General features: G+C 43.4%; 1 protein-coding gene across 1 annotated transcript; it reads right to left on the bottom strand.

Moving 5' to 3' along the window:
* Nucleotides 1-872: 872 nt before the first annotated feature.
* Nucleotides 873-3861, bottom strand: LOC138368212 (uncharacterized). The gene is made up of 3 exons (XM_069330731.1): nucleotides 3702-3861; nucleotides 2371-2512; nucleotides 873-1486 (listed from the first exon to the last, which is right to left on the bottom strand). The coding sequence occupies exons 1-3, from the start codon at nucleotides 3702-3704 to the stop codon at nucleotides 1137-1139; spliced, it is 495 nt and encodes a 164-aa protein (XP_069186832.1). The 5' UTR covers nucleotides 3705-3861; the 3' UTR covers nucleotides 873-1136.
* Nucleotides 3862-26904: the final 23043 nt, after the last annotated feature.

Below are 26904 nucleotides of genomic sequence, written 5' to 3'. Positions count from 1 at the left end.
GGAAGATCATTCCACATTCTGGGTCCCTTGATTTGTAGAGCATTTCTAGTTTGATTAAGTCGTATTCTTGGAATATCAAAACTGTATTTTTTTCTGGTGTGGTGCTCATGGGTTCTGTTACAACCTTCAATGAAGCTTTTGAGCTTATATGTATGTATTTGTAATGTATGTATGTAAACAATGTATTTATTATCATTTATCAATTCTGATAGAAATTACCTACTTAAAATTATCTGTTAGATTAAGGACCTGCCTGAAACGCTGCGCATACTAGTGGCTTTACAAGATTGTAAATACTGTACTATTCAATGTATTCTCACAACCCCAATGTACCTACTTGTATATATATAAATAAAATAAAATAAAATATTGTGATGGGTCAGTAGCTAGGGATGGGAAGGCAGGATGCAGTATGCCAAACTGAATTCGTGCGCCCCTTGAGGGACTTGAAGTAGAGGGATAGGGATCACAGGATAAGTATGGGTTGCACAAACTACTGGTAACAGGATGAGTATGGGTTGCACAATTAATTACTACAAAGTGGTTGAGTATGGGGTGCACGTAAATGAAGACTCCCAAGAAGCAAATCAGAGATCAGCCCAAGCTTCATCTTGAGGCAAAGCTCAATGCCTTAAGCCATATTGATGCTCTGTCCACAGAGCATTCTCTCTCTCAAATCATAATAGTACACTAATGGTTCCCTACACCACCCCTCAGGTGCAGCTGCAGCAGGCTTGGGTGACATGATGACTATGGGGTGCACAATAAACTAACACTCACAGAATGAGTATGGGCTGCACAATAAGCTACCTCTCACAAGATTAGTAATAAAGAAACATTAATTTTTTGGGTAGGGTGACTGAAACTCATCCTGGGGTAAAAATGTTTATTTAAATTTATTATAGTTAAATGAATTTAGTAAATTATTCCATATATTGTATTATAAGTGAATTGACACTAAACTATAAATGATACTAATAAGGTTTTAAAAATGAAAAACAGTAAAAATCCTTCATGTAAGATATGGAAGTTGAAAAGTAAATTAACTGTAAACTAAATTATAAACTGTAGACATAATATAAAGTATTATAAGTAAAATACCTATAAACTACCAAATAATGTGTAAGGAACCATTTCTATTGTTTGTCCTTTTTTACCTGTTTCCTCAGGTATTTTAAAATTCCCATTCCGTTGTTACTACACTGTTTTCCTGGTGTAGTTCCCTGTGGTTCAAATTTTACTACTTGTACTTCTTGCTGTTTCTGAAGGATTGCTAATGGTAGCCCTTGTTGCACCGGCGGAACTTTTTGTAAATGTTCCACCTGCGGAACTTTTTGTAATTGTTGAATTTCTTGCACCTGCGGTACTTTTTGGACTTTATGCACCTGCTGCACTTGTAGCTCGTCAGGATTTTTTTCCAGGGCATTATCGCTATCACCTTCTGATCCTAATGTAAGTTTATCTGCATCAAGCTTCCTTGTGCGTGCTGGAAAAAAATAAAAATAAAAAATAAAAAATTTTGAAATGGAAGATCCTGTGTAACAAATTTAATCAGTTACTATGATCGAGCCGCAGAAATTTTACAGGAAAGATATGGTTGGGTTGACTGCATCTATCTGGACCTAAAAGAGGCATTCAATAGAATTCCACATAAGAGTTTGTTCTGGAAACTGGAACATATTGGAGGGGTGACAGGTAAGCTTCTAACATGGATTAAAAAATTTCAAACTGATAGAAAAATGAGGGCAGTAATCAGAGGCAATGTATTGGACTGGAGAAATGTCACGAGTGGAGTACCACAGGGTTTAGTTCTGGCATTCATGGATAAATAATAAATAAATTGTTCATGATTTTTTTAGACAAAAGCTAGAATATGCAGCAGTTGTATGGTGCCCATATCTTAAGAAGTACATGTACAAACTTGAAATGATACAAAGACGTCATGGGTGTCATAGGGGCACCAGCACACTGGTTTGCTAAAGGGCCCTTAATGCTGTCGAGACCTTATGGGCCCTTGGACCCATTACGTTAAGACATAGTGCTGTATTGGGCCACACACTTTTTGCCATATACATCAACGACAGAGATGATTGAATTGAAATTATATATATATATATATATATATATATATATATATATATATATATATATATATATATATATATATATATATATATATATATATATATATATATATATATATATACATATATATATATATACATATATATATATATATATATATATATATATATATATATATATACATATGTATATATATATATATATATATACATATGTATATATATATATATATATGAGAAAAAATAATAGGTGGTGATATATTTATATATTATGTGAACTACTTACACAAAAAGAAGTTAGTGGTGAAGATCTTCTTGTCCTCTTCTTGTATTACGTTGTTTGGTAAAATACCATGTGTCACCCGTGCTGGTCCTTTCTTGTAATAGATAACGATTGATTCATACCCACAGCCACGCAGATATGTTAGCTGAAAAGCAAATAATATTTAAACAATAACACTATCTGGGAAAATGCAACAAAATAAATGTTTGAAGCATAGCTGGGCATGTGCAATAGAACCCATAATAGAATCACAATACCAGAAATAAATATCTTTGATATCCCCAGAGTCAAAGTTATTCTGTGTAAATACTCTATGCAAATAAAGGGACCTTGTCTATGGAACTAACTTGCTAACAAATTTAAAAACTGTCCAACTTCTGCCATTTTAAAAAATAAAACCAAAAAGTACCTAAATTTTTTCTTGATAGTTTCCTAACTAGTGTATTAAACTCGCACTGTATCTTATGAAATCCAATGCCAGAATATATGTGCCTAAACCATACAACTTTTCCATTGTAATCATTGCTATCACCTTATATCATGATTGTTATATTGAATGCATATCTTACTATATTATACCTTGAAATATTCCTCAAATTATGCTACAATTTATATGTTGATAACCCTCAAATTTTACTTTAATGTACATAGTAATCTTTGTGATACTTTCTTACAATGTACCAGCCAATAAACCTCCTCACTTTTGGGACATGGTAACATGGTACTCAGATAAAGGGCTTCCGGTGGATGTAGTATACATGGATTATGCTAAAGACTTTAATAAGGTACCACATGGAAGACTAGCAAGGAAATTACAGGTTCATGAAAAAAATTGTAAAGTGCACAAAACAATAGTTAAAACAAAGAGAGCAAAAGGTCATACTAAATGGGAATGAATATGAAGAAATGTGTTAAGTTGAGTACCTCAGGGGTCCATTTTTAAGTCTAAAATATTTTTCATATATTGAACATCTATGATATAGAAAAGAATATAATCTAATCAACCACATCCTCATATTTGCAAATGCCTGGCATTTCACGAGCACTTTGTCCGGGGTTTATATTCTAGCCGGGGAGGATTTACTGGGTTAGGCTAACCTAACCTAACTTAACCAAACCAAACCAAGTATCTCAAGTTACAAATATCTCTGGGAATTCATATTATCTGCTGTTGTAGAATTGACAAAATGGACAGTGTCAACAAAATTATTCCCACATACTCCGTCACTATGTGATGGAGTACACATAGAATAGGGACTGAATTGTCCCTGACAGGGACAATTCTGTAACAAATGTTCTAGCATAAAACTTTGTACAGTTTAGTAATTCCTTACCATTTGATGTACTAGGTAGATCCATGTTTGGTGAAGTTTTATAGCTGGAGCTGGAAGATCCTGTCGAGATGACTTCTTCAAAGAGAATAGCTTCAACACATTGTGTCTTGAGTCTTCCAGTACTTGGCCTACAGTTACCAGATCTGATTTACAGAAACTAGTGAACTATGGAGATAAGATTGTTAATAATATACTTTTTTTGAGATTCATATGACTTGCAGCTTAAAAACCAATCTTATTTTAAAATAGTACACTAAAGTACATAGCAAATTGCGAAATTCGTAGTTTTTTAACTACTTTAAAGCTAAATTCTCAAGCTTTGAAAATAAGCACAATTTGCTATTTTAAGCGGAATCTGGCAACTCTGATTTAGCATGTAAACATTGACTTGCATTCACAATGTAGTTATTTATTTTTCAACAATTTAAAACGAGTTATGAAAATACACACATTGGTACATTATTGCAAAGGCACTATACTATATATATATATATATAAATTGTTGCAAGTCGAGCAACAAATATTTTACATTGAACAACAAATGAGATTGGAAAAGCAGTATTGCCAAAATAGACCCCAGACACACCCTGTGGGTAGTAATGGACCCCCATACCGACCCTATGAGGGGTAGTGGACCCCATAATAACACTATGGGCGATAGTGGACACTATACAAACACTATGGGCGGTAGTTGACTTCATAGAGACCCTGTGGGCGGTAAGGGACCCCCTATCGACCCTGTGGGCGGCAGTGGACCCCCTATCGGTCCTGTGGGCGGCAGTGGACCCCCTACCGACCCTGTGGGCGGCAGTGGACCCCTACCGAACGTGTGGGCGGCAGTGGACCCCCTACCGACCCTGTGGGCGGCAGTGGACCCCCTATCGATCCTGTGGGCGGTAGTGGACCCCCCCCATATCGACCCTGTGGGCGGCAGTGGAATATGCCCACAGGGTTATAGGGTTATAGGGTTCATAACAGTGAACCCTATATACTAATCCTGTGGGCGATATTGTACCCTATAGTCATCCTGTGGGGGCAATGGATGCCATACATATCCAGTGGGTGTTATTGTACCCCATACTTATTCTGTGGGTGGTTGGAGCCCCATACCCATCCTGTGGGTTATAGTGGACCCCATACTCATCCTGTGGGTGGTATTGGACCCCATACCTATCCTGTGGGTGGTTGTGAGCCCATACCCATCCTGTCGGTGGTAGTGGACGCAATACACATCCAGTGGATGGTATTGGATCCCATACCCTTCCTGTGGGTGGAAGTGATCCCCATACCATTCCTGTGGGTGGATGTGACCCCCATACTCATCCTGCGGGTGTTATTGGACCCCTTACCCACCTAACAGGTGGTAGTGGACCCTAATCCTATAGTTTCCAATAATCCACACCATACCATCCTGTTTGCAGTAGTTTACCCTATATACATTCCAACATAACATCGTTTTCTGTTAGCGTTCCTACAAAACATTCTTTAAAGATTTCTAAAGCACAAACTATAGTATATAATATTGATTGGTGAAGCACTTATTCTATGTAATAATTTATTGTGCTTATTATAATTTACTAAGAACAACTAATATTTCTCAAAACAAAACTACGAGCCTTCAATAGGATGTAGCTGATCTGTAATATTATAAGAGCATGGACAATAGTAGGTGAATTTCACAACCCATGTGGGACCTGAAAACTACAATTTTCGTTATAATTGAACCAATCACGACTATTCAGCTATCTACGTTGATGGACGAGTACTGTGAGACGTAAATTGGTACGTGAGGAAGAGTTTGAGCCTTGGTAAAAAAGTTAACTGGGAATATATCACATATGTACTAAATCACATTCCACATATTGACTTTAAGCACTAGTCATATATGTACTGTCTTGTGTGAGAACGGGTTGCCCTCCAACACACAGTGGTTGGATTTGCTTACCCCATTCTTATCGAAAGGGAGACTACTTTTGTCTGAGGGTTCTTCCGAGACACCGGTGCCATCCAGATTTTAATTTTAGAGAGTGCGTTGCAAGGTGCCAACACTCTCGACACTGGAGAGGTGGTACTGGTCGAGGGTGTCACTAGTGATACTCGAGCAGTACCCCTCCATAAGGTTACCCTGGAATCTGATTTCCACAAGGGTGTTTGTACAGTTGGAGTCACTTCATACCTACCTTTCCCTAATGTTGATGTAATAGTTGGTAATGGTTTAGCAGGGAATAAGGTAGGGGACTCCAGACTGCCTATTATGTTGCCTACCCCTAAGGTTTGCCTGGATCCACCCGCCGCAGAGGATAATGTGTACCCTGCGTGCACGGTGACCAGGTCTATGGGACTTAAATGTAAGGGAAGCCCTGTGCTTGCCAAGGTGGTAAATCCTGAGGACACAAGGAACTTTCCGAGTGGTGAAAACCAAGTGGACCTCGCGGACACATTCATGGCCCGACTCGATGACGTGGCCGAGGACATTGTGGAGAGCCTGCCACCGCCATCTACCAAGAGTAGTGGGGAGGTGGAGGAGAACACTGTTGGGCCTCGGCCAATGGCATCTGACCAAGGCCTAGATGCCTCCTTGAGTGAGTTACAGAAAGCTGACCCCACTCTTGCAGATTGTCATGAGACAGCCGTCTCTATGGAGGAAATTGTAGATGCAGCAACTGGGTACTACTACAATGATCGGATTTTGATGAGAAAATGGAGACCACAGAGTGCTCCCTTGTCAAATGAGTGGGAGGTAGTCCACCAGGTTATGTTGCCGACCTGCTATAGAGAAAGAGTTTTGGCAGCTGCTCATGATGATCCTATGGGGGGACATCAAGGTATTAATATTACGTATCACAAAATTTTAAAGTATTTTTTCTGGCCCAAGCTGAAAAGCGATGTGGCAAAATTTTGTAATGCGTGTATTGTTTGTCAACTGGTTGGGAAACCAAACCAGACTCCCCCTAAAGCTCCTCTAAGGCCTATTGTCGTGCCAGAGGAACCATTTTCTCATGTGGTAATGGACTGTGTTGGACCATTACCTAGAAGTAAGTCTGGTAATATTTACCTAATCACGATGATGTGTATCACTACTCGTTACCCAGAGGCTTTTGCTGTAAGGAACATCCGAGCAAAAACTGTTGTTGCTCGTATGTTGCAATTTTTTCCACTTTTGGACTGCCTCGGGTCGTGCAAACTGACAATGGTACTAACTTTAAGTCTGATATTTTTGAGCAATTTTGTAAGGACCATGGAATAACTCATAAGGTTTCCAGCCCATACCATCCACAGAGTCAGGGGGTAATTGAAAGTTTCCATCTAACTCTGAAGCAGATGTTGAAGACATCGTGCGAGAGTTCCCTCACCTTCTGGGATGAGAATTTACCGTATGTTTTGTTTGCGACTAGAGAGGGATTACAAAGTTCACTGGGTTGTTCTCCTTTTGAGTTAGTCTTTGGCCATAAAGTTCGTGGACCCTTGCAAATGTTACAGGAGAATCTGTTAGGGAACGTAACATTAACCGAAGGTTCGGCTTTTTTTGCGCAACACCACCAGAGACTCAAGGACTGCAAGGCGGCTGCACTAAAGTATCTTGGGAAGGCCCAAGAAAAGATGAAAGTCCGAAACGATGCTACGGCTAAGTTATGGGTATTTCAGCCTGGCGACTCTGTCCTGGTATTAAAGCTTTGACTAGGGAACACTATGTCCCACAAGTACGAAGGCCCCTACATTGTGACAGAAAAGACTGGGAACCTCACGTACAAAGTGAGGCACTCTGACAAACGTAACCAGGTAATGCTCGTACATGTAAATCGGCTGAAGAAGTTCCAGGGCCCCAGGCCCATTGCACTAACCAATGTTTCCATTTCCAGTGAGGGAGGGGATGATTGTTCTGGGGACCCAACTAATCTCATTTTCAATAATTCTAGTTCTGTGAATGCTGTGGAGGAGGGACTGTCCCATTTGCAGATGGCCCAAAGTGAAGAGGTGCAGTCGTTGCTTGATGAATTCTCCAGTCTGTTCGGGGAGGTCCCGACCCAGACTGATGCCATTTGCCATGATGTCGAGTTGACGGACTACACTCCCATTCGCCTTCAACCCTATCGGATGAGTCCAGAAAAGAAGGCCATCGTACGGAAGGAGGTCGACTTCTTGCTCCAGCACGGCCTCATCCGGCATAGCCAAAAATAGCCAAAGGCATCTGCCTTTTGGTCCCCAAACCAGATGGCTCCTGGCGATTATGCACCGACTATCGGCAGCTCAACAAGGTGACCATTGTGGATGCCTATCCGCTGCCCCTCCTCGAGGACTGCATCGACGAGCTGGGAAACGCCAAGTACGTCTCAAAATTCGACCTCTCGAGGGGGTATTATCAAATCCCACTCACTGAACGTGCTAAACAACTAACTGCGTTCATAACACCCGAGGGTGTTTTTGAGTATCAAGTGTTACCTTTCAGCTTGCGTAATGCCCCTGCCACATTCCAGAGGCTAATGAACTCCTTGCTCGCTAAGGTGCCAAATTGTCGGGCGTATTTAGATGATATCGTGCAACTCGTTCTCGCAAATTCGTAAAGTCAATATTGACTTATTAACTACGTGCATAGGTGATATACTAAACATAATAGATACCCTTAAAAAGATTCATAGAAAACACCAACCTTACCTAACCTTGTTAGTATCTTAAGATAAGCATCTTATTGCTTCGTAATTACAATTATTACTTAACCTATACCTATTATAGGTTAGGTAATAATTGTAATTACGAAACAATAAGATGCTAATCTTAACATACTAAGTAGGTTAGGTAAGGTTGGTGTTTTCTATGAATCTTTTTAAGGGTATCTATTATGTTAAGTATGTCACCTATGCACATATTTAATAAGTCAATATTGACTTATTAAATTTGCGAGAACGGGTTGTATCGTGCTCTTTGACAGTAATTGGGCTGACCACATAGCTAGGTTACGCCAGTTGTTCACAATTATAAAGAATGCAAATCTAACCTTAAATGCAAAAAGTGTCACTTTGGCCAAGGCACAGTGACATACCTAGGTTATGAAGTGGGCCAAGGAAAAGTGTTACCTCGGCAAGATAAAATCAGTGCCATTCTGGAGTATCCAGTGCTAAAGTCTAAAAAGAACGTTCAAAGATTTATCGGTATGTGTGCGTACTATCGCCGCTTTTGTCAGAACTTTTCCAGTGTTGCCACTCCTCTCACAGACTTGTTGCGGAAGGCCGTCAAATTTAAGTGGTCATCATACTGTGCAGAGGCATTTAAAAATTTGAAATTGATTTTAGCTTCCGCCCCAGTGCTTGCTAGTCCAAGGTTCGACCGACCGTTTAAAATTCATGTTGACGCGTCTGACTCGGGTGCTGGTGCAGTGTTGTTGCAAACTGGGGATGATCAGGTGGAACACCCAGTATATTATTACTCTGGGAAATTCGACAAGGCGCAACGCAATTATTCAGTGGTAGAAAAAGAGGCGTTGGCGCTAGTGTTAACATGTAAAAAGTTCGAAGTTTACCTCACAGGTAATATAGTGGAAGTGTACACGGACCAAAACCCACTAGTCTTCCTGACTCAGATGAAGGGTAAGAATAAACGCATCCTCAGGTGGGCGTTGTACCTACAGGACTTCAATCTTTCCATTACCCACCTACCGGGCCGACTCAACATGATGGCCGACGCTCTGTCCAGGTTGCAGGAATAACATTCATCTAGGCCACAGGAAGCCATTTACCAACTGTCATGCTTTAGTTATTTTTTTTTAGGTTCTCCTGTGACATTAAATATTCCGTGTCCAAATTATTTACTTCCCTGTTGTTGTTTTTTTCTTTCAGAGAACTCCTTTGTATTTTTCTTGCAGAGAAATTGTTGTTTTTGATTGATTTTTTTTTTTGCATATATTTTTTCTTTTTATTCTCTGTATACTCTTACAAAAAAAATATGACTACTAATCTAGTAGTCACATTTTTTTTTTCTCTGAAGGGGGGAGGGGTGTTACGACCCTGGGTTCTTCAGTGGAAACCAGAGGTTAAAATTGAGTTATTAAACTTTCCTATAGTATAGCTGAACGCAACTCTATGCGTCATTGTTTGTATCTTCCCTGCCAGACGTAAGACTATTCTTGTTTCTCAAAGAGCATTTAAAGACTGAGCTGGGGGTTGATTATTAAATAATAACATAGGCACCAACTATGTTTACTAATACTCTAATCATTTGTAAAGTAAACCTGAGTAAACTTGGTATAGGACTGCGGTACGATTAGTTGAGCAGTCTGCCGGCAGCAGGCAGCTGGAAGGAAGGAGACTGAGAATCCATCTTTTTCTGAGCTGGCGTGGTGTGGACAGGAACCTCCTACCCTTCCTCTTTGTTTCCTTATTTCTGTGTCTTGTTCAAGATAAGTACCCCTTGAGTTATTATGCATGTCTGGCATACTAATGTTCTATGTGTAGAGTAGTATATTTTGTGTGTAGTAGGTGTGTTTAGAGTTTATATTACTACTTGTTCTAAAGGGGGTCCCATTGGAACCACGTGGTCCCCTACCCTAAGCTGACTCTAACTTCAAGTTATTCAATAGTAGAGCTTTACCCTAGCTTGTGTTCTGTGTAAAACCTTGTATCCTGCTTATGTGGACCAAGGCTTTTAACGTAAGGTAGTGTGGTAAAGTTATTATTATTATTGTTATTGGTGTGAATGTATATGGGGGGCTGTTAAGGGGTTAATAAATAAGTACATGAATTATAAGAGTATCGTTCTTCCTGTGTAGGAGATCTTGATCATTCCCTAGACTGACCTTGTTGTGTAGCCAAGTAGTCAGCACTACTTCTAGTTTATATGGGGGCCGGGCCTTACTGATCTCCCCAAATAGATACATCTTTATTCTAACTACCCTTACCCCTTAATAGAACCAGTTCCCCCATAGCAAGCCCACCATTTAATTTATAACATTAGTGTATAGAGAGCGGGTATTCCCAAATTCCTTCGGAGGCTTCAGGCTAAAAGCACAAGGCACATAAGGAGTCAGCAGGCAGTTGAGTTGCTTAGCCAGTCTGTATGTGGGTGTGGGTATCTGGCTGATACTTGGTCGAAGTGGGTTTCCATGCTTGTGGGTCTTGACATTCCCATATGCATAACAAGGTTTGTATTCCCCGATAACCTTTGGCAGGTGGAGTTCGGATTTCTTGGCGTGTTGTGATTTAGCTAATTATAGGATGTTTTTTTCTTACAGATAAGTTTGAAGGGATGCTGGCTGCAAGTTGGACAGCCGGGATCACCGGGACAGTCTTCCGTCCTTCATTATTTTTATGTATCATTGTTGATTCATGTTATTATGTAATTCATGCATTATTGGGTGCCATTAAAGTTCATAGGTGACTGCATGGATTTAATTAGGATTAGATAATTTTTTGTATTCGAGACATTGGTCAAATTTTTTTATTTTGTTTTATGGTTACAGTACGTGTAGGATGAGAAATTCATGTTTTAAAGCAATTTACACACAAATTTCTTAATATCAGAGAGAGGGAGTTGTAATGGTCACTGGAGAGAACCGTTGTCCCCTTCCCATTTCCCCCTCTACCCTTCCCCTTGTTTCATGTCCCCTTTCCTCTCCTTCCCTCCACCTCCGGCCATAAACCCCTGGTAGTTAAGCTTCTCTCGGTTGATGACACCGTCTCTGGACTAGTGCCCCCCCCTCCCTTTTGGCTACTTCCCTCTCATTTCCAGCCCTCTTAACCCCCTCCCATTTCCCCCTTCCCCCCCCCCCACTCCTCATCCTCTTCTCTGCCCTCTGTCTCCTGCCATGGACATGTTAAGTGAAGGGTAGTAAATTCAGCTTGTACCTTAACACTACTTGTCTCAAGTTACTTAGGCTTGTTTTCCCGAGATGGATGGTGGATGTAGGTGTGGGAACAAGCCAGCAATGTATGAGAGTTTAACATACCCTTCCAGACAAGCCAATAACCTGTCCTGGAGCTCATTGGTGGAGAGCCAGGGAGGCCTAGTGGGCAGTGCATGGCATTGATTGGCTAGACTAAGCCTAGAGCCTGGACGTTGTAATGATTAGCTTTAAACTAGGATAGGCGGGGTTTAGGGGTTTAGAGATCCTAGGAACCTATGATAGATGTTGGGTAGAGCTATTCTTCACGTGGAGGTTGTTGAACTTAAAATTAGAGTGTGTACTGGAGGTCAACTTTGGGAAGATCGCAAGGACCTTGAGAGAGCCTTCAACATCATGGCTGGTAATTGCAGAGATAAGGTAATGTGCTACCATTGGTTATGTATAATCAGCGTTACACCCATTGCCTCGTATTAGGATTGTATTTACATGTCATTTTATCAATAAAGAGACTTGTTAAGGGATTTTTGGTGCTTAGCTAATTTTCCCCAATATATTCTGTCATTAAATTCTCATTTTCATGCTGTATTGGAAGTTTCCCTGTGTCCCTTCATTCCATTCTGATTGAAGTTGTCCTCTTATTCTCAGTAAGTAAATTAAAGAATTTCTATAAATTATTCCAAATATTAATTCTCCAAGGTCCCTATGTCATTGTCAGGTACTGGGCTACTCTTCCTCTAGTCCAGTATGTTCTGTTCAGTCACACTCGTGTGTGGGGAAGTAGTGGCTGTGTTAAGTATAAGTTGTATTATATATTAAGGCATAATAATCAGGTTTCTGTCTCCATTGATGAACATCTGTTCAGCAGAGTTGGTAAGTACGGTAGTGGGTCAAGTGTCCCGGCACCACAGTTGTTGAGCTGGTGTTAGAGTGGAAGGTGAAAGTAAGTACTTGGTGTTACACAGTCGTGGACAGACAGACACAGGTTTTCTTTAGATGTATTTCCACGCCTCGCATCTTGTTAGTGTTCCCAAAATATCTGAAAATATTGCAAAATAATAAAACAGTTTTGACTCGGGTCCCCAACATTTCCAGTAAGTTCATCAACGGGGTCAGACCCATCCCCCGCCTGCCACAGCCTCACACCAGTCACCCTGCAAAGTTCACTCAAGCTGGCCCTAAACGCCTGACATTAGACAAACCTCTACAATTAACATGAAAGAGAGTGACTGGGTTTCGGGCCATCCAGGACACTTATCAAGGGGTTACTTAGAAATAGTTGGGAAAAGCGACTATGAGGCGCGAGTGGTGGTAAAGTGAGGTGTCAGTGTATAAAATAGAGCCTGACATCTGAACCAGACCAACCTCCCTCCCAGCTGAAAGGAAACACTAAACAAAATATACAGAGAAGGGAAGGATAATAAATTTAATAAAGGTAGGAAACATAAAATAGTGAGAACCAAATTAGAGAGACAAGGAGATAGGGTCAGACGAGAGAGGAAGATAAGGTGTCAACACTCTTCTCCAGTACATTACATCATATGTGTACTGAGGAAGGCAGGACTCAACACCAGTACTGGCAGGACTAATGTTCATGTTGGCCATGTTGTGTATGTTGGGCATGTTGTGTATGTTGGGCACGTTATGTATGTTGGGCACGTTATGTATGTTGGACATGTTGTGTATGTTGGGCACGTTATGTATGTTGGACATGTTGTGTATGTTGGGCACGTTATGTATGTTGGGCATGTTGTGAATGTTAGGCATGATTTTTAATGTTGGCCATGTTGTGTATGTTGGGCATGTTGGGTATGTTGGCCATGTTGTGTATGTTGGGTATGTTGGCCATGTTGTGTATGTTGGACATGTTGTGTATGTTGGGCACGTTGGGTATGTTGGGCATGTTGTGTATGTTGGGCATGTTGTGCATCACTGTAGCCAAGATATGCAACACTGTAGCCAAGATATGCAACACTGTAGCCAAGATATGCAACACTGTAGCCAAGATATGCAACACTGTAGCCAAGATATGCAACACTGTAGCCAAGATATGCAACACAGTAGCCAAGATATGCAACACTGTAGCCAAGATATGCAACACTGTAGCCAAGATATGCAACACTGTAGCCAAGATATGCAACACTGTAGCCAAGATATGCAACACAGTAGCCAAGATATGCAACACTGTAGCCAAGATATGCAACACAGTAGCCAAGATATACAACACAGTAGCCAAGATATGCAACACAGTAGCCAAGATATGCAACACAGTAGCCAAGATATGCAACACAGTAGCCAAGATATGCAACACTGTAGCCAAGATATGCAACACAGTAGCCAAGACATGCAACACTGTAGCCAAGATATGCAACACTGTAGCCAAGATATGCAACAAAGTAGCCAAGATATGCAACACTGTAGCCAAGATATGCAACACTGTAGCCAAGATATGCAACACTGTAGCCAAGATATGCAACACTGTAGCCAAGATATGCAACACTGTAGCCAAGATATGCAACACTGTAGCCAAGATATGCAACACTGTAGCCAAGATATGCAACACTGTAGCCAAGATATGCAACACTGTAGCCAAGATATGCAACACTGTAGCCAAGATATGCAACACAGTAGCCAAGATATGCAACACTGTAGCCAAGATATGCAACACTGTAGCCAAGATATGCAACACTGTAGCCAAGATATGCAACACTGTAGCCAAGATATGCAACACAGTAACCAAGATATGCAACACTGTAGCCAATATATGCAACACTGTAGCCAAGATATGCAACACTGTAGCCAAGATATGCAACACTGTAGCCAAGATATGCAACACAGTAGCCAAGATATGCAACACTGTAGCCAAGATATGCAACACTGTAGCCAAGATATGCAACACAGTAGCCAAGATATGCAACACTGTAGCCAAGATATGCAACACAGTAGCCAAGATATGCAACACAGTAGCCAAGATATGCAACACTGTAGCCAAGATATGCAACACAGTAGCCAAGATATGCAACACAGTAGCCATGATATGCAACACAGTAGCCAAGATATGCAACACAGTAGCCAAGATATGCAACACAGTAGCCAAGATATGCAACACTGTAGCCAAGATATGCAACACTGTAGCCAAGATATGCAACACTGTAGCCAAGATATGCAACACTGTAGCCAAGATATGCAACACTGTAGCCAAGATATGCAACACTGTAGCCAAGATATGCAACACAGTAGCCAAGATATGCAACACTGTAGCCAAGATATGCAACACTGTAGCCAAGATATGCAACACTGTAGCCTAGATATGCAACACTGTAGCCAAGATATGCAACACTGTAGCCAAGATATGCAACACTGTAGCCAAGATATGCAACACTGTAGCCAAGATATGCAACACTGTAGCCAAGATATGCAACACTGTAGCCAAGATATGCAACAAAGTAGCCAAGATATGCAACACTGTAGCCAAGATATGCAACACTGTAGCCAAGATATGCAACACTGTAGCCAAGATATGCAACACAGTAGCCAAGATATGCAACACAGTAGCCAAGATATGCAACACAGTAGCCAAGATATGCAACACTGTAGCCAAGATATGCAACACTGTAGCCAAGATATGCAACACTGTAGCCAAGATATGCAACACTGTAGCCAAGATATGCAACACTGTAGCCAAGATATGCAACACTGTAGCCAAGATATGCAACACAGTAGCCAAGATATGCAACACTGTAGCCAAGATATGCAACACTGTAGCCAAGATATGCAACACTGTAGCCTAAGATATGCAACACTGTAGCCAAGATATGCAACACTGTAGCCAAGATATGCAACACTGTAGCCAAGATATGCAACACTGTAGCCAAGATATGCAACACTGTAGCCAAGATATGCAACACTGTAGCCAAGATATGCAACAATGTAGCCAAGATATGCAACACTGTAGCCAAGATATGCAACACTGTAGCCAAGATATGCAACACTGTAGCCAAGATATGCAACACTGTAGCCAAGATATGCAACACTGTAGCCAAGATATGCAACACTGTAGCCAAGATATGCAACACTGTAGCCTAGATATGCAACACTGTAGCCAAGATATGCAACACTGTAGCCAAGATATGCAACACTGTAGCCAAGATATGCAACACTGTAGCCAAGATATGCAACACTGTAGCCAAGATATGCAACACAGTAGCCAAGATATGCAACACTGTAGCCAAGATATGCAACACTGTAGCCAAGATATGCAACACTGTAGCCTAGATATGCAACACTGTAGCCAAGATATGCAACACTGTAGCCAAGATATGCAACACTGTAGCCAAGATATGCAACACTGTAGCCAAGATATGCAACACTGTAGCCAAGATATGCAACACTGTAGCCAAGATATGCAACACAGTAGCCAAGATATGCAACACTGTAGCCAAGATATGCAACACTGTAGCCAAGATATGCAACACTGTAGCCAAGATATGCAACACTGTAGCCAAGATTTGCAACACTGTAGCCAAGATATGCAACACTGTAGCCAAGATATGCAACACTGTAGCCAAGATATGCAACACTGTAGCCAAGATATGCAACACTGTAGCCAAGATATGCAACACAGTAGCCAAGATATGCAACACTGTAGCCAAGATATGCAATACTGTAGCCAAGATATGCGCCACTGTAGCCAAGATATGCAATACTGTAGCCAAGATATGCGCCACTGTAGCCTAGATATGCAACACTGTAGCCAAGATATGCAACACTGTAGCCAAGATATGCAACACTGTAGCCAAGATATGCAACACTGTAGCCAAGATATGCAACACTGTAGCCAAGATATGCAACACTGTAGCCAAGATATGCAACACTGTAGCCAAGATATGCAACACAGTAGCCAAGATATGCAACACTGTAGCCAAGATATGCAACACTGTAGCCAAGATATGCAACACTGTAGCCTAGATATGCAACACTGTAGCCAAGATATGCAACACTGTAGCCAAGATATGCAACACTGTAGCCTAGATATGCAACACTGTAGCCAAGATATGCAACACTGTAGCCAAGATATGCAACACTGTAGCCAAGATATGCAACACTGTAGCCAAGATATGCAACACAGTAGCCAAGATATGCAACACTGTAGCCAAGATATGCAACACTGTAGCCAAGATATGCAACACTGTAGCCTAGATATGCAACACTGTAGCCAAGATATGCAACACTGTAGCCAAGATATGCAACACTGTAGCCTAGATATGCAACACTGTAGCCAAGATATGCAACACTGTAGCCAAGATATGAAAGACCTTTCTGATAGAGATGTGACAACACTGTGACACCCTTGTGACACAGATGTGACAACATTGACACCATTCTGATAGAGATATGTGACAACACTATTACACCCTTGTGACACAGATGTGACAACACTGTTACACCCTTGTGACACAGAAGTGAGAACACTGTTACACCCTTGTGACAACACTGTTACACCCTTGTGACACAGATGTGACAACACTGTGACACCCTTGTGACACAGATGTGACAACATTGACACCATTCTGATAGAGATATGTGACACCACTGTGAAACCCTTGTGACACAGATGTGACAACACCGTGATACCCTCCTTCTGACACAGATGTGACACCAGTGTGACACAGATGTGACAGCACTGTGATACCTTTGTGACACAGATGTGACAACACTGTGACACCAGTGTGACACAGATGTGACAACACTGTGATACCTTTGTGACACAGATGTGACAACACTGTGACACCAGTGTGACACAGATGTGACAACACTGTGACACCAGTGTGACACAGATGTGACAACACTGTGACACCTTTGTGACACAGATGTGACAGCACCGTGACACCCTCCTTCTGACACAGATATTACAACATTGTGATACCCTCCTTCTGACACAGATGTGACACCAGTGTGACACAGATGTGACAACACTGTGACACCAGTGTGACACCCTTAAGACACAGTTCAGAAAACAACAAATTACTTGTCAAGCTACACACACTTGCCTGGAGACGGCCAGTTGGCTCTCTGGAAAGTTTAATTGATTGTCAGTCCAGCCGTCAACTTGCCGGCCTGGCTAATATATCACGTCTGCTCTCTCTCGTCTACCCCGGCCCGTCCTCCCAATACCACGTTGTATTTTGACGTATACTCCACCTACGGCCAAAAATTGTCGTAATAGAAAATGGCAGCGGATCGCGCAATTGACGTACTGTCCCGTTTTCTGTTTTGGGTCCTCTGGGAGGTTAGGATAAGGGCTTTTTAGTACGACAGGTTTTTCACGTTGGGGAACCATAGGAGGACTGGCTGTATACTCAGTGTATCCTGACACATGTATCCTCTAGAGTTTCCTTCGCGGCCGGACGGTGCGTGCCGTCCGGCCGTGCGGCACTTGACAGAGGGCAGCATCATGTTGGAGTGTGGGAGTAAGTGGGTCATGTAGGGTAAGTATAGGAAGAGCAGTGTTGAACAGGTGAGGAATAGTAGTAGATGAATATGTATGAGTATGTGTCGTAGAGGTAGTCCTGTGTGTGTAAATGTGTAGATGGGCACATACTCATATGTAGATGAGTATGTGCCCATCCTCCATCCCCCCTCTCCTGCCCATCCTCCATCCCCCCTCCCAGCGTCATCCCACACCTGTAGGTGGCAGGTCAGGCTCTCCACAGCCTGCTGCTGCTGCTGGTCATACACGGGTAAGTAGATCAAAGGAGATATCCTTCACTGTGGCGTGTATACTGGTATACCACGTCACTGTTGGGTGTATACTGGTATACCACGTCACTGTGGCGTGTATACTGGTATACCACGTCACTGTGGGGTGTATACTGGTATACCACGTCACTGTGGGGTGTATACTGGTATACCACGTCACTGTGGCGTGTATACTGGTATACCACGTCACTGTGGGGTGTATACTGGTATACCACATCACTGTGGCGTGTATACTGGTATACCACGTCACTGGGGCGTGTATACTGGTATACCACGTCACTGTGGGGTGTATACTGGTATACCACGTCACTGTGGCGTGTATACTGGTATACCACGTCACTGGGGCGTGTATACTGGTATACCACGTCACTGTGGGGTGTATACTGGTATACCACATCACTGTGGCGTGTATACTGGTATACCACGTCACTGTGGGGTGTATACTGGTATACCACATCACTGTGGCGTGTATACTGGTATACCACGTCACTGGGGCGTGTATACTGGTATACCACATCACTGGGGCGTGTATACTGGTATACCACGTCACTGGGGCGTGTATACTGGTATACCACGTCACTGGGGCGTGTATACTGGTATACCACGTCACTGGGGCGTGTATACTGGTATACCACGTCACTGGGGCGTGTATACTGGTATACCACGTCACTGGGGCGTGTATACTGGTATACCACATCACTGGGGCGTGTATACTGGTATACCACGTCACTGGGGCGTGTATACTGGTATACCACATCACTGGGGCGTGTATACTGGTATACCACGTCACTGTGGCGTGTATACTGGTATACCACGTCACTGTGGCGTGTATACTGGTATACCACGTCACTGGGGCGTGTATACTGGTATACCACGTCACTGGGGCGTGTATACTGGTATACCACATCACTGGGGCGTGTATACTGGTATACCACGTCACTGGGGCGTGTATACTGGTATACCACGTCACTGGGGCGTGTATACTGGTATACCACATCACTGGGGCGTGTATACTGGTATACCACGTCACTGGGGCATGTATACTGGTATACCACGTCACTGGGGCGTGTATACTGGTTTACCACATCACTGGGGCGTGTATACTGGTATACCACATCACTGGGGCGTGTATACTGGTATACCACGTCACTGGGGCATGTATACTGGTATACCACGTCACTGGGGCGTGTATACTGGTATACCACGTCACTGGGGCGTGTATACTGGTATACCACATCACTGGGGCGTGTATACTGGTATACCACGTCACTGGGGCATGTATACTGGTATTCCACGTCACTGGGGCGTGTATACTGGTTTACCACGTCACTGGGGCGTGTATACTGGTATACCACATCACTGTGGCGTGTATACTGGTATACCACGTCACTGTGGCGTGTATACTGGTATACCACGTCACTGTGGCGTGTATACTGGTATACCACGTATATACTTTTTGGAGAGGGTTGTATTGTTTATCTGGGGCTGTACTTATGTATTAAATCAGGAGTCCTTTTTTGGTAGTAGATAAAGAGGTCCAATATTAGGTCTGGGCTGTTGTTTCTCTCTATTAGATATTGTATATTTTATTATCCTTTCTTCTGTTTTATATTGTGGATTTGCAATAGAGTTTTAAGGGAGAGAGTTGCTTGCTGTTGCAGTTGTTTTTTAATTTATTGTCTCCTTGCTGATAGGAGCTGATAGGAGTGTTGCAGATCAACACAGCTGCTGATAGGAGTGTTGTAGATCAACACAGCTGCTGATAGGAGTGTTGCAGATCAACACAGCTGCTGATAGGAGTGTTGCAGATCAACACAGCTGCTGATAGGAGTGTTGCAGATCAACACAGCTGCTGATAGGAGTGTTGTAGATCAACACAGCTGCTGATAGGAGTGTTGCAGATCAACACAGCTGCTGATAGGAGTGTTGTAGATCAACACAGCTGCTGAAAAGAGTGTTGACTTCCCTATTCGTGTATGTGTTGTTTATTAATACTTGAAGGTTTCTAATTCTATGTATGTTACGCCAGAACCAGACACACCAGCTTCACCACCGTCCAGAACTCACTTCTCCTTCACCTTTACCATGAAAGGTTGTACTAAATCTACCCACACTGGAGTGTGTATGAATGGGCACAGTGAATGCCCCAATAATTATATGACTCGTATGACATACTCGAATACCAAGAGCCGTTATACTCGTTGCTCTGACTGGTATAACATAAAGAATTGTACACAAGTATTAAACAGGAAGGGGGGGGGGGATGAGGTAAGGCACAAGGTAGTGGGCTGAGGCAAGGATAAGGAGATGCGACCAAACATTGGGTAAGACTCTGCTACCTTCAACGGACAGAGAGACTTGGGTAAGAGACGTCATTATCCGGCTGTGTATAGTGAGAGCCGGGTCTAGTGTCCTACAATCACCATCATCACCTTAGCGCCACGTACAAACACTCATCATTATATAGATGTATATTTGACACATGTATGACAAATATATGATTGAGAATGCTACTGTACAATACTTCTTCCTAAGTATTTCAATATTCTCAGTATATTTACATTCGTTATGAAACATTTGTCAAGAAGCGAACTTATTATATTTGTGGGTTTCTTTAAGCGTCTCGGAAAATTTTACCCCCCTTGAAATTTATGCTGGCCACTTTTGTCTGGAATTTTGCCATTAATAAGTGAAAAAGTTCCTCCGAGGAAAATGTATATCCTCATATTCTTGGGAAAAGAGAATAGGTCTTATACAGTGACTTTATAAATAATACAATGACGCAAATAATTGTGCAATGAATAAAACAGGAAATGGAAAGTTGGCTTTAATATATATGTGTTGGTCATTGAAGAAGGAATCTTAAGGAGAGAGAGACACAGAAGGAATACCTATACACAGCGGGACGCATACACACGCTCAACGTTACATACACACTGAGTGTACCGGCTGGGTATACTCACTATACACAGGTATACAGTCAGGTGTATTGCCTGTACACCTGACGCAGGTATAGTGATGTCACCAGCTGGCACACCTGACTCTCTCATCACATTCTGCACTCTCACCACTACACCTGACTGATTAATGACTGTAACACCACAGTTGTCACACTGTAACACTACAGTTGTCACAGTGTAACACCACAGTTGTCACAGTGTAACACCACAGTTGTCACACTGTAACACAACAGTTGTCACAGTGTAACACCACAGTTGTCACAGTGTAACACAACAGTTGTCACAGTGTAACACCACAGTTGTCACAGTGTAACACCACAGTTGTCACAGTGTAACACCACAGTTGTCACACTGTAACACAACAGTTGGCACAGTGTAACACCACAGTTGTCACAGTGTAACACCACAGTTGTCACAGTGTAACACCACAGTTGTCACAGTGTAACACCACAGTTGTCACAGTGTAACACCACAGTTGTCACAGTGTAACACCACAGTTGTCACAGTGTAACACCACAGTTGTCACAGTGTAACACAACAGTTGTCACAGTGTAACACCACAGTTGTCACAGTGTAACACCACAGTTGTCACAGTGTAACACCACAGTTGTCACAGTGTAACACCACAGTTGTCACAGTGTAACACCACAGTTGTCACAGTGTAACACAACAGTTGTCACAGTGTAACACCACAGTTGTCACAGTGTAACACCACAGTTGTCACAGTGTAACACCACAGTTGTCACAGTGTAACACAACAGTTGTCACAGTGTAACACCACAGTTGTCACAGTGTAACACCACAGTTGTCACACTGTAACACAACAGTTGTCACACTGTAACACAACAGTTGTCACACTGTAACACAACAGTTGTCACACTGTAACACAACAGTTGTCACAGTGTAACACAATAGTTGTCACACTGTAACACAACAGTTGTCACACTGTAACACAACAGTTGTCACAGTGTAACACAACAGTTGTCACACTGTAACACAACAGTTGTCACACTGTAACACAACAGTTGTCACAGTGTAACACAACAGTTGTCACAGTGTAACACAACAGTTGTCACAGTGTAACACAACAGTTGTCACACTGTAACACAACAGTTGTCACACTGTAACACAACAGTTGTCACACTGTAACACAACAGTTGTCACACTGTAACACCACAGTTGTCACACTGTAACACGACAAAGCAAGGCAAAGACTCAACCTAAACTGCTGCACAGCCACATCAGGAGGAAAACAATAGTGAAGGAACAGGTAATGAAACTGTGGATAGGCACAGACAGATTCACTACAAACGACAAGGAAGTGTGTGAGGAACAATATAAGAAATTCCAGGAGGTCTTCACATTAGAGCAAGGGGAAGTTCCAGAGATAAGAGAGGGAATATTTAACAAGGAACCACTAGAAGAGTCTGAGATTACCAGTAAGGATGTAAGGAAGCTCTTGCTAGAGTTGGATGTAAAAAAGTCTATAGGCTGAGATGGAATCTCACAATGATTCCATCCATCATCGGATAGAGTCTAAAAGAAGGAGCAGAAGCACTGTGCCTGCCACTCTCCATTGGTGTATAACATATCACTGGTAACAAGTGAACTGTCAAATATTTGGAAGATGGCCAATGTATTCCCGATCTGGAGCGAAATAACAATCACAACTAGGTGAGTACACACACACACACACACACACACACACACACACACACAAAGGCTGGCATACCGAAAGGGGAATTATGAACAGATGAGAAGTTTCCTAAGTGAAATACCTTGGGACACAGACCTCAGAGATAAGTCTGTACAGGGTATGACGGACTATGTTACCCAAAAGTGTCAGGAGGCAGTAAACAGGTTCATCCCGGCCCAAAGGGAAAAATCCGAGAAGCAACAAAAGAATCCATGGTATAATAACGCATGTATGGAAGCGAAGAAGCTGAACAAAAGGGCGTGGAGGAACTTCCGGAATAACAGAACACCAGAAAGCAGAGAGAGATACCAGAGAACCAGGAATGAGTACGTCAGGGTGAGAAGAGAAGCAGAGAAAAGTTTTGAAAATGATCTAGCAAACAAAGCCAAGACCGAACCAAAGCTACTGCACAGTCACATCAGAAGGAAAACAACAGTGAAAGAACAGGTATTGAAACTTCGAACAGGCGAGGACAGGTATACAGAGAATGACAGAGAGGTGTGTGAAGAACTCAACAAGAGGTTCCAGGAGGTCTTCACAATAGAACAAGGTGAGGTCACTGTGCTAGGAGAAAGGGAGGTAAACCAGGCGGCCTTGGAAGAGTTCGAAATTACGAGAGAGGAGGTCAAGAGACACCTGCTGGATCTGGATGTTAGAAAGGCTGTTGGTCCAGATGGGATCTCACCATGGATACTGAAAGAGTGTGCAGAGGCACTTTGCTTGCCACTCTCCATAGTGTATAGTAAGTCACTGGAGACGGGAGACCTACCAGAAATATGGAAGACGGTGAATGTGGTCCTAATATACAAAAAGGGCGACAGGCAAGAGGCACTGAACTACAGGCCAGTGTCCTTGACTTGTATACCCTGCAAGGTGATGGAGAAGATCGTGAGAAAAAACCTGGTAACACATCTGGAGAGAAGAGACTTCGTGACAAATCACCAACATGGGTTCAGGGAGGGTAAATCTTGCCTTACAGGCTTGATAGAATTCTACGATCAGGTGTGTTACGGCCCTCTCAGGACGCAACGGGGTTCTCACTCTGATGTTGTTCGAGGAAGATATATGTATCCGTTCCCGAGCCAGTAGTGGCTATCAAGGGATGAGATCCGTGACGCAAGTAACTTAAAGGGAGTAGGGAAAGAAAGCTAAGAACTTAATATTATAATTAGTACCATCACCATTTAAATATATAGAATAAAAGAGTACACAAGGGGGAGGGGTATTAACACTTTACAAGGGGATCATGCACAATCTAGTCTTCTGCTGAAGACTCTTGATCAAGAAGCTAGGTGCTGAGTCCGCGGTGCTTTCTTCGTGGCCTCAAGACGTGTCCTCTGAGATTGCCGAGCCTACCCTGGCCACAGGTCAGCCAAAAACACAGGTCCACTGGGGGCACCGTCGTGGAGGCCGTCAACCACACGTCCAGCAGGTCTGCTGGCAGGTACTGAGCCACCAAGGCTGGTACGGCCACTCCACGAACGATAAATGGGGTACGCCCTAGACAGGAGTCTCGTGTGATATCACAAATCACCCTCCTGTCCTCAATACCCCAGTGGATTATCGTCTCCAACAGTCGGTCCCGGGTAAATCCTTTCACTGCCACTCCACTGGCAGGCTAACACACCACAGTGTTCTTCCGGGGGGACGACGTCACAACAGCTGCAGCAAACTTCACAGTATGGAGACTGGCTGCCTCGGGTAGACTCACTCAACCTTCAACACAGCGGTCCCAGGTCGACTCTGTAAACAGACACGTCATCAATAACTGGGACACTAAAACACCACACTTACGGGCTCGGGCGCAAACACCTGACGTATCCAGTCCATAGATGGCGCTGTCGTCGGAGCACCACCTCACCAGAGGTCAGGAGCGGCTGAGTTGCGAGCTGCACAGGACTGGAAACTGGCCCTTGTGGCCGAAATTCGCCGTCCTCATCCGGTGTCGTCGTTCGTTTGGCGGGGGTTCCGGGAGCTGACCCACAGATGGCGTAGTTGTTACTGCTCCTTGCTCGGACGCTGGATCCGGGTTCGTAACACCTCCCCACCAAAAGGAATTTGGTTTGGGGTTCTATAAAAAGAAACACAAACCAAATTAGTACGACGACACAACTCCAAATGGACACACATGCATTATAATCTGGAATGGTGAGGCTCTCTCGTCCACAGAACTGTCCTACTGGGCAATTCCGGCACAACGGGAACTTTAAAATTGAAGGCAAGGCCCTGCCTGGTGTAATCTTCCACATCTTCACCGTCTCCACCGAGATGTTAATCCGGAGCATAACCTCACACCTCTCGAGTAAGGATCGGTGTAGACACGATCTGGGGTGACTCGACACTTCCTTATGTCGTGGCACCGATGATGGCTGACCACAGACGGCATTTCTGGTGCAGGTCCGATGGTCCTTTAGGGAGACAGGAACCTGGAATACAGGGGTCTGATAATTCAGAGTGATAGCGCAGCGGGTAAAACAATACTTACAGCATACTCTACTAGGTCCACACCTAGTCCCAACGGGGCTGTTCGTACGTCGCAGATGGCATTCGCTCTGCCACCGTAAGGTCGACCTACGTTCCACATAACGCTGTGTTGAGGCTCAGCAATCACGCGGGGGGTGTCCACCTGTCGGAAACAGTTACTCATATTATCACATGTCGTACCTCCTGTATTAACTATCACCTTCCAGGTCCCTTCGTCAACTGCAACACCTGCAGTACAAATCTCCAATCCCTGGGACCTCTTCACGATGTTCATGGGAGCCATCATTCGTCGGGTCGTCCACCGGTCCTCACTGAGAGCACAAACGAGAACACATACGAGAGTCAAACAAAATACCGATAGGAAACATTTGGTAATTCGAGGGATAAGTTTCCTGAGCTTGTCATGTCCATAGCCGGCACCATCCACTAGCCTGGCTTGGACCAAAGGGGGCACTAGACCTTTTGAACACACCTCACATACCTCTGACGTCTGGGGAATCTCTGGCTGGTCCACTTCACGCTGCAACTTGCCATATCGCAAGCACACCTCAGCCTTCGCTCCAGACTCGTTGGTATCCGTGGGTGTCTGCACACAAGGTCTCTCTTCTAGCTCAGGTACTTCTGCCATCGTAACCTCATGTTCCTTGTCGAGAGAATCAGGAGACACTGCTAGATAACTGTCGATCCGCGGGGGAGAGGACAAATTAGACATGTTCAAATCCGGGTCTGTCTTTACCTGGACATTACCATTGCCTGTTACCTCAGACCGTGCTGTTCCGGTAGACTCGTCCGCAACCTTGGGAAGATTGATGCTCCAATCTGTCACCAAGTCGTTGGCTAGTACCACGTCAATCCCAGCCACAGGGAGGGTATCGACTACTGCCAACTCACTTGTGCCGCTGAAATAAGGCGAGTCAAGATGTACTGGCACTAAGGGGGCGATATACTGCGTTCTCGGAAACCCAACCAGGACAACCTGTCGTCTCCCGTCCACACGTACTCCCTCGGGTAACGAGCTCTTCACGATCAGGGACTGGGCTGCTCCACTATCTCTGAACACTACAACTGATCTACCAGTATGATCACTCGTTACATACTCGCATGAAGTGTGAGGGGCAAACAAACTTGGTCCTTCCTGCGTCATCGTAGACTGGTTTCCTGCTGGTGGTGTAACACAGCTCATCAACATCACCTCCCATCGTGTGCTGCCACCTCTTCTGCCTCGGCACCTAGCAGCTATGTGTCCCTTCTGCCCACAAGTCCAGCACACCATGTTCCTCCTCGGACTACGGTGTTTCGGACTACTAGGACTTGTTCTTCGAGGGCTACCTGGGGGCGTCTTCTTAGCACTTTGTGGGACGGGTCTTTCTTCTTCGTCGTGAGGTCTGTCAAACCGGCGCTGGTAATTCCTCGGGACGTACTTAGCAGACGGCCTATGAGTCAGGATATACTCTTCAGCCATGGTGGCTGCTG

The sequence above is a fragment of the Procambarus clarkii genome, chromosome 3 (genome assembly GCF_040958095.1).
Source record: "Procambarus clarkii isolate CNS0578487 chromosome 3, FALCON_Pclarkii_2.0, whole genome shotgun sequence".
In the NCBI taxonomy this organism is placed as follows: domain Eukaryota; kingdom Metazoa; phylum Arthropoda; class Malacostraca; order Decapoda; family Cambaridae; genus Procambarus; species Procambarus clarkii.
Note: the sequence above shows the minus strand (reverse complement) of the source record. Positions and strands in the feature narration are given on the sequence as shown.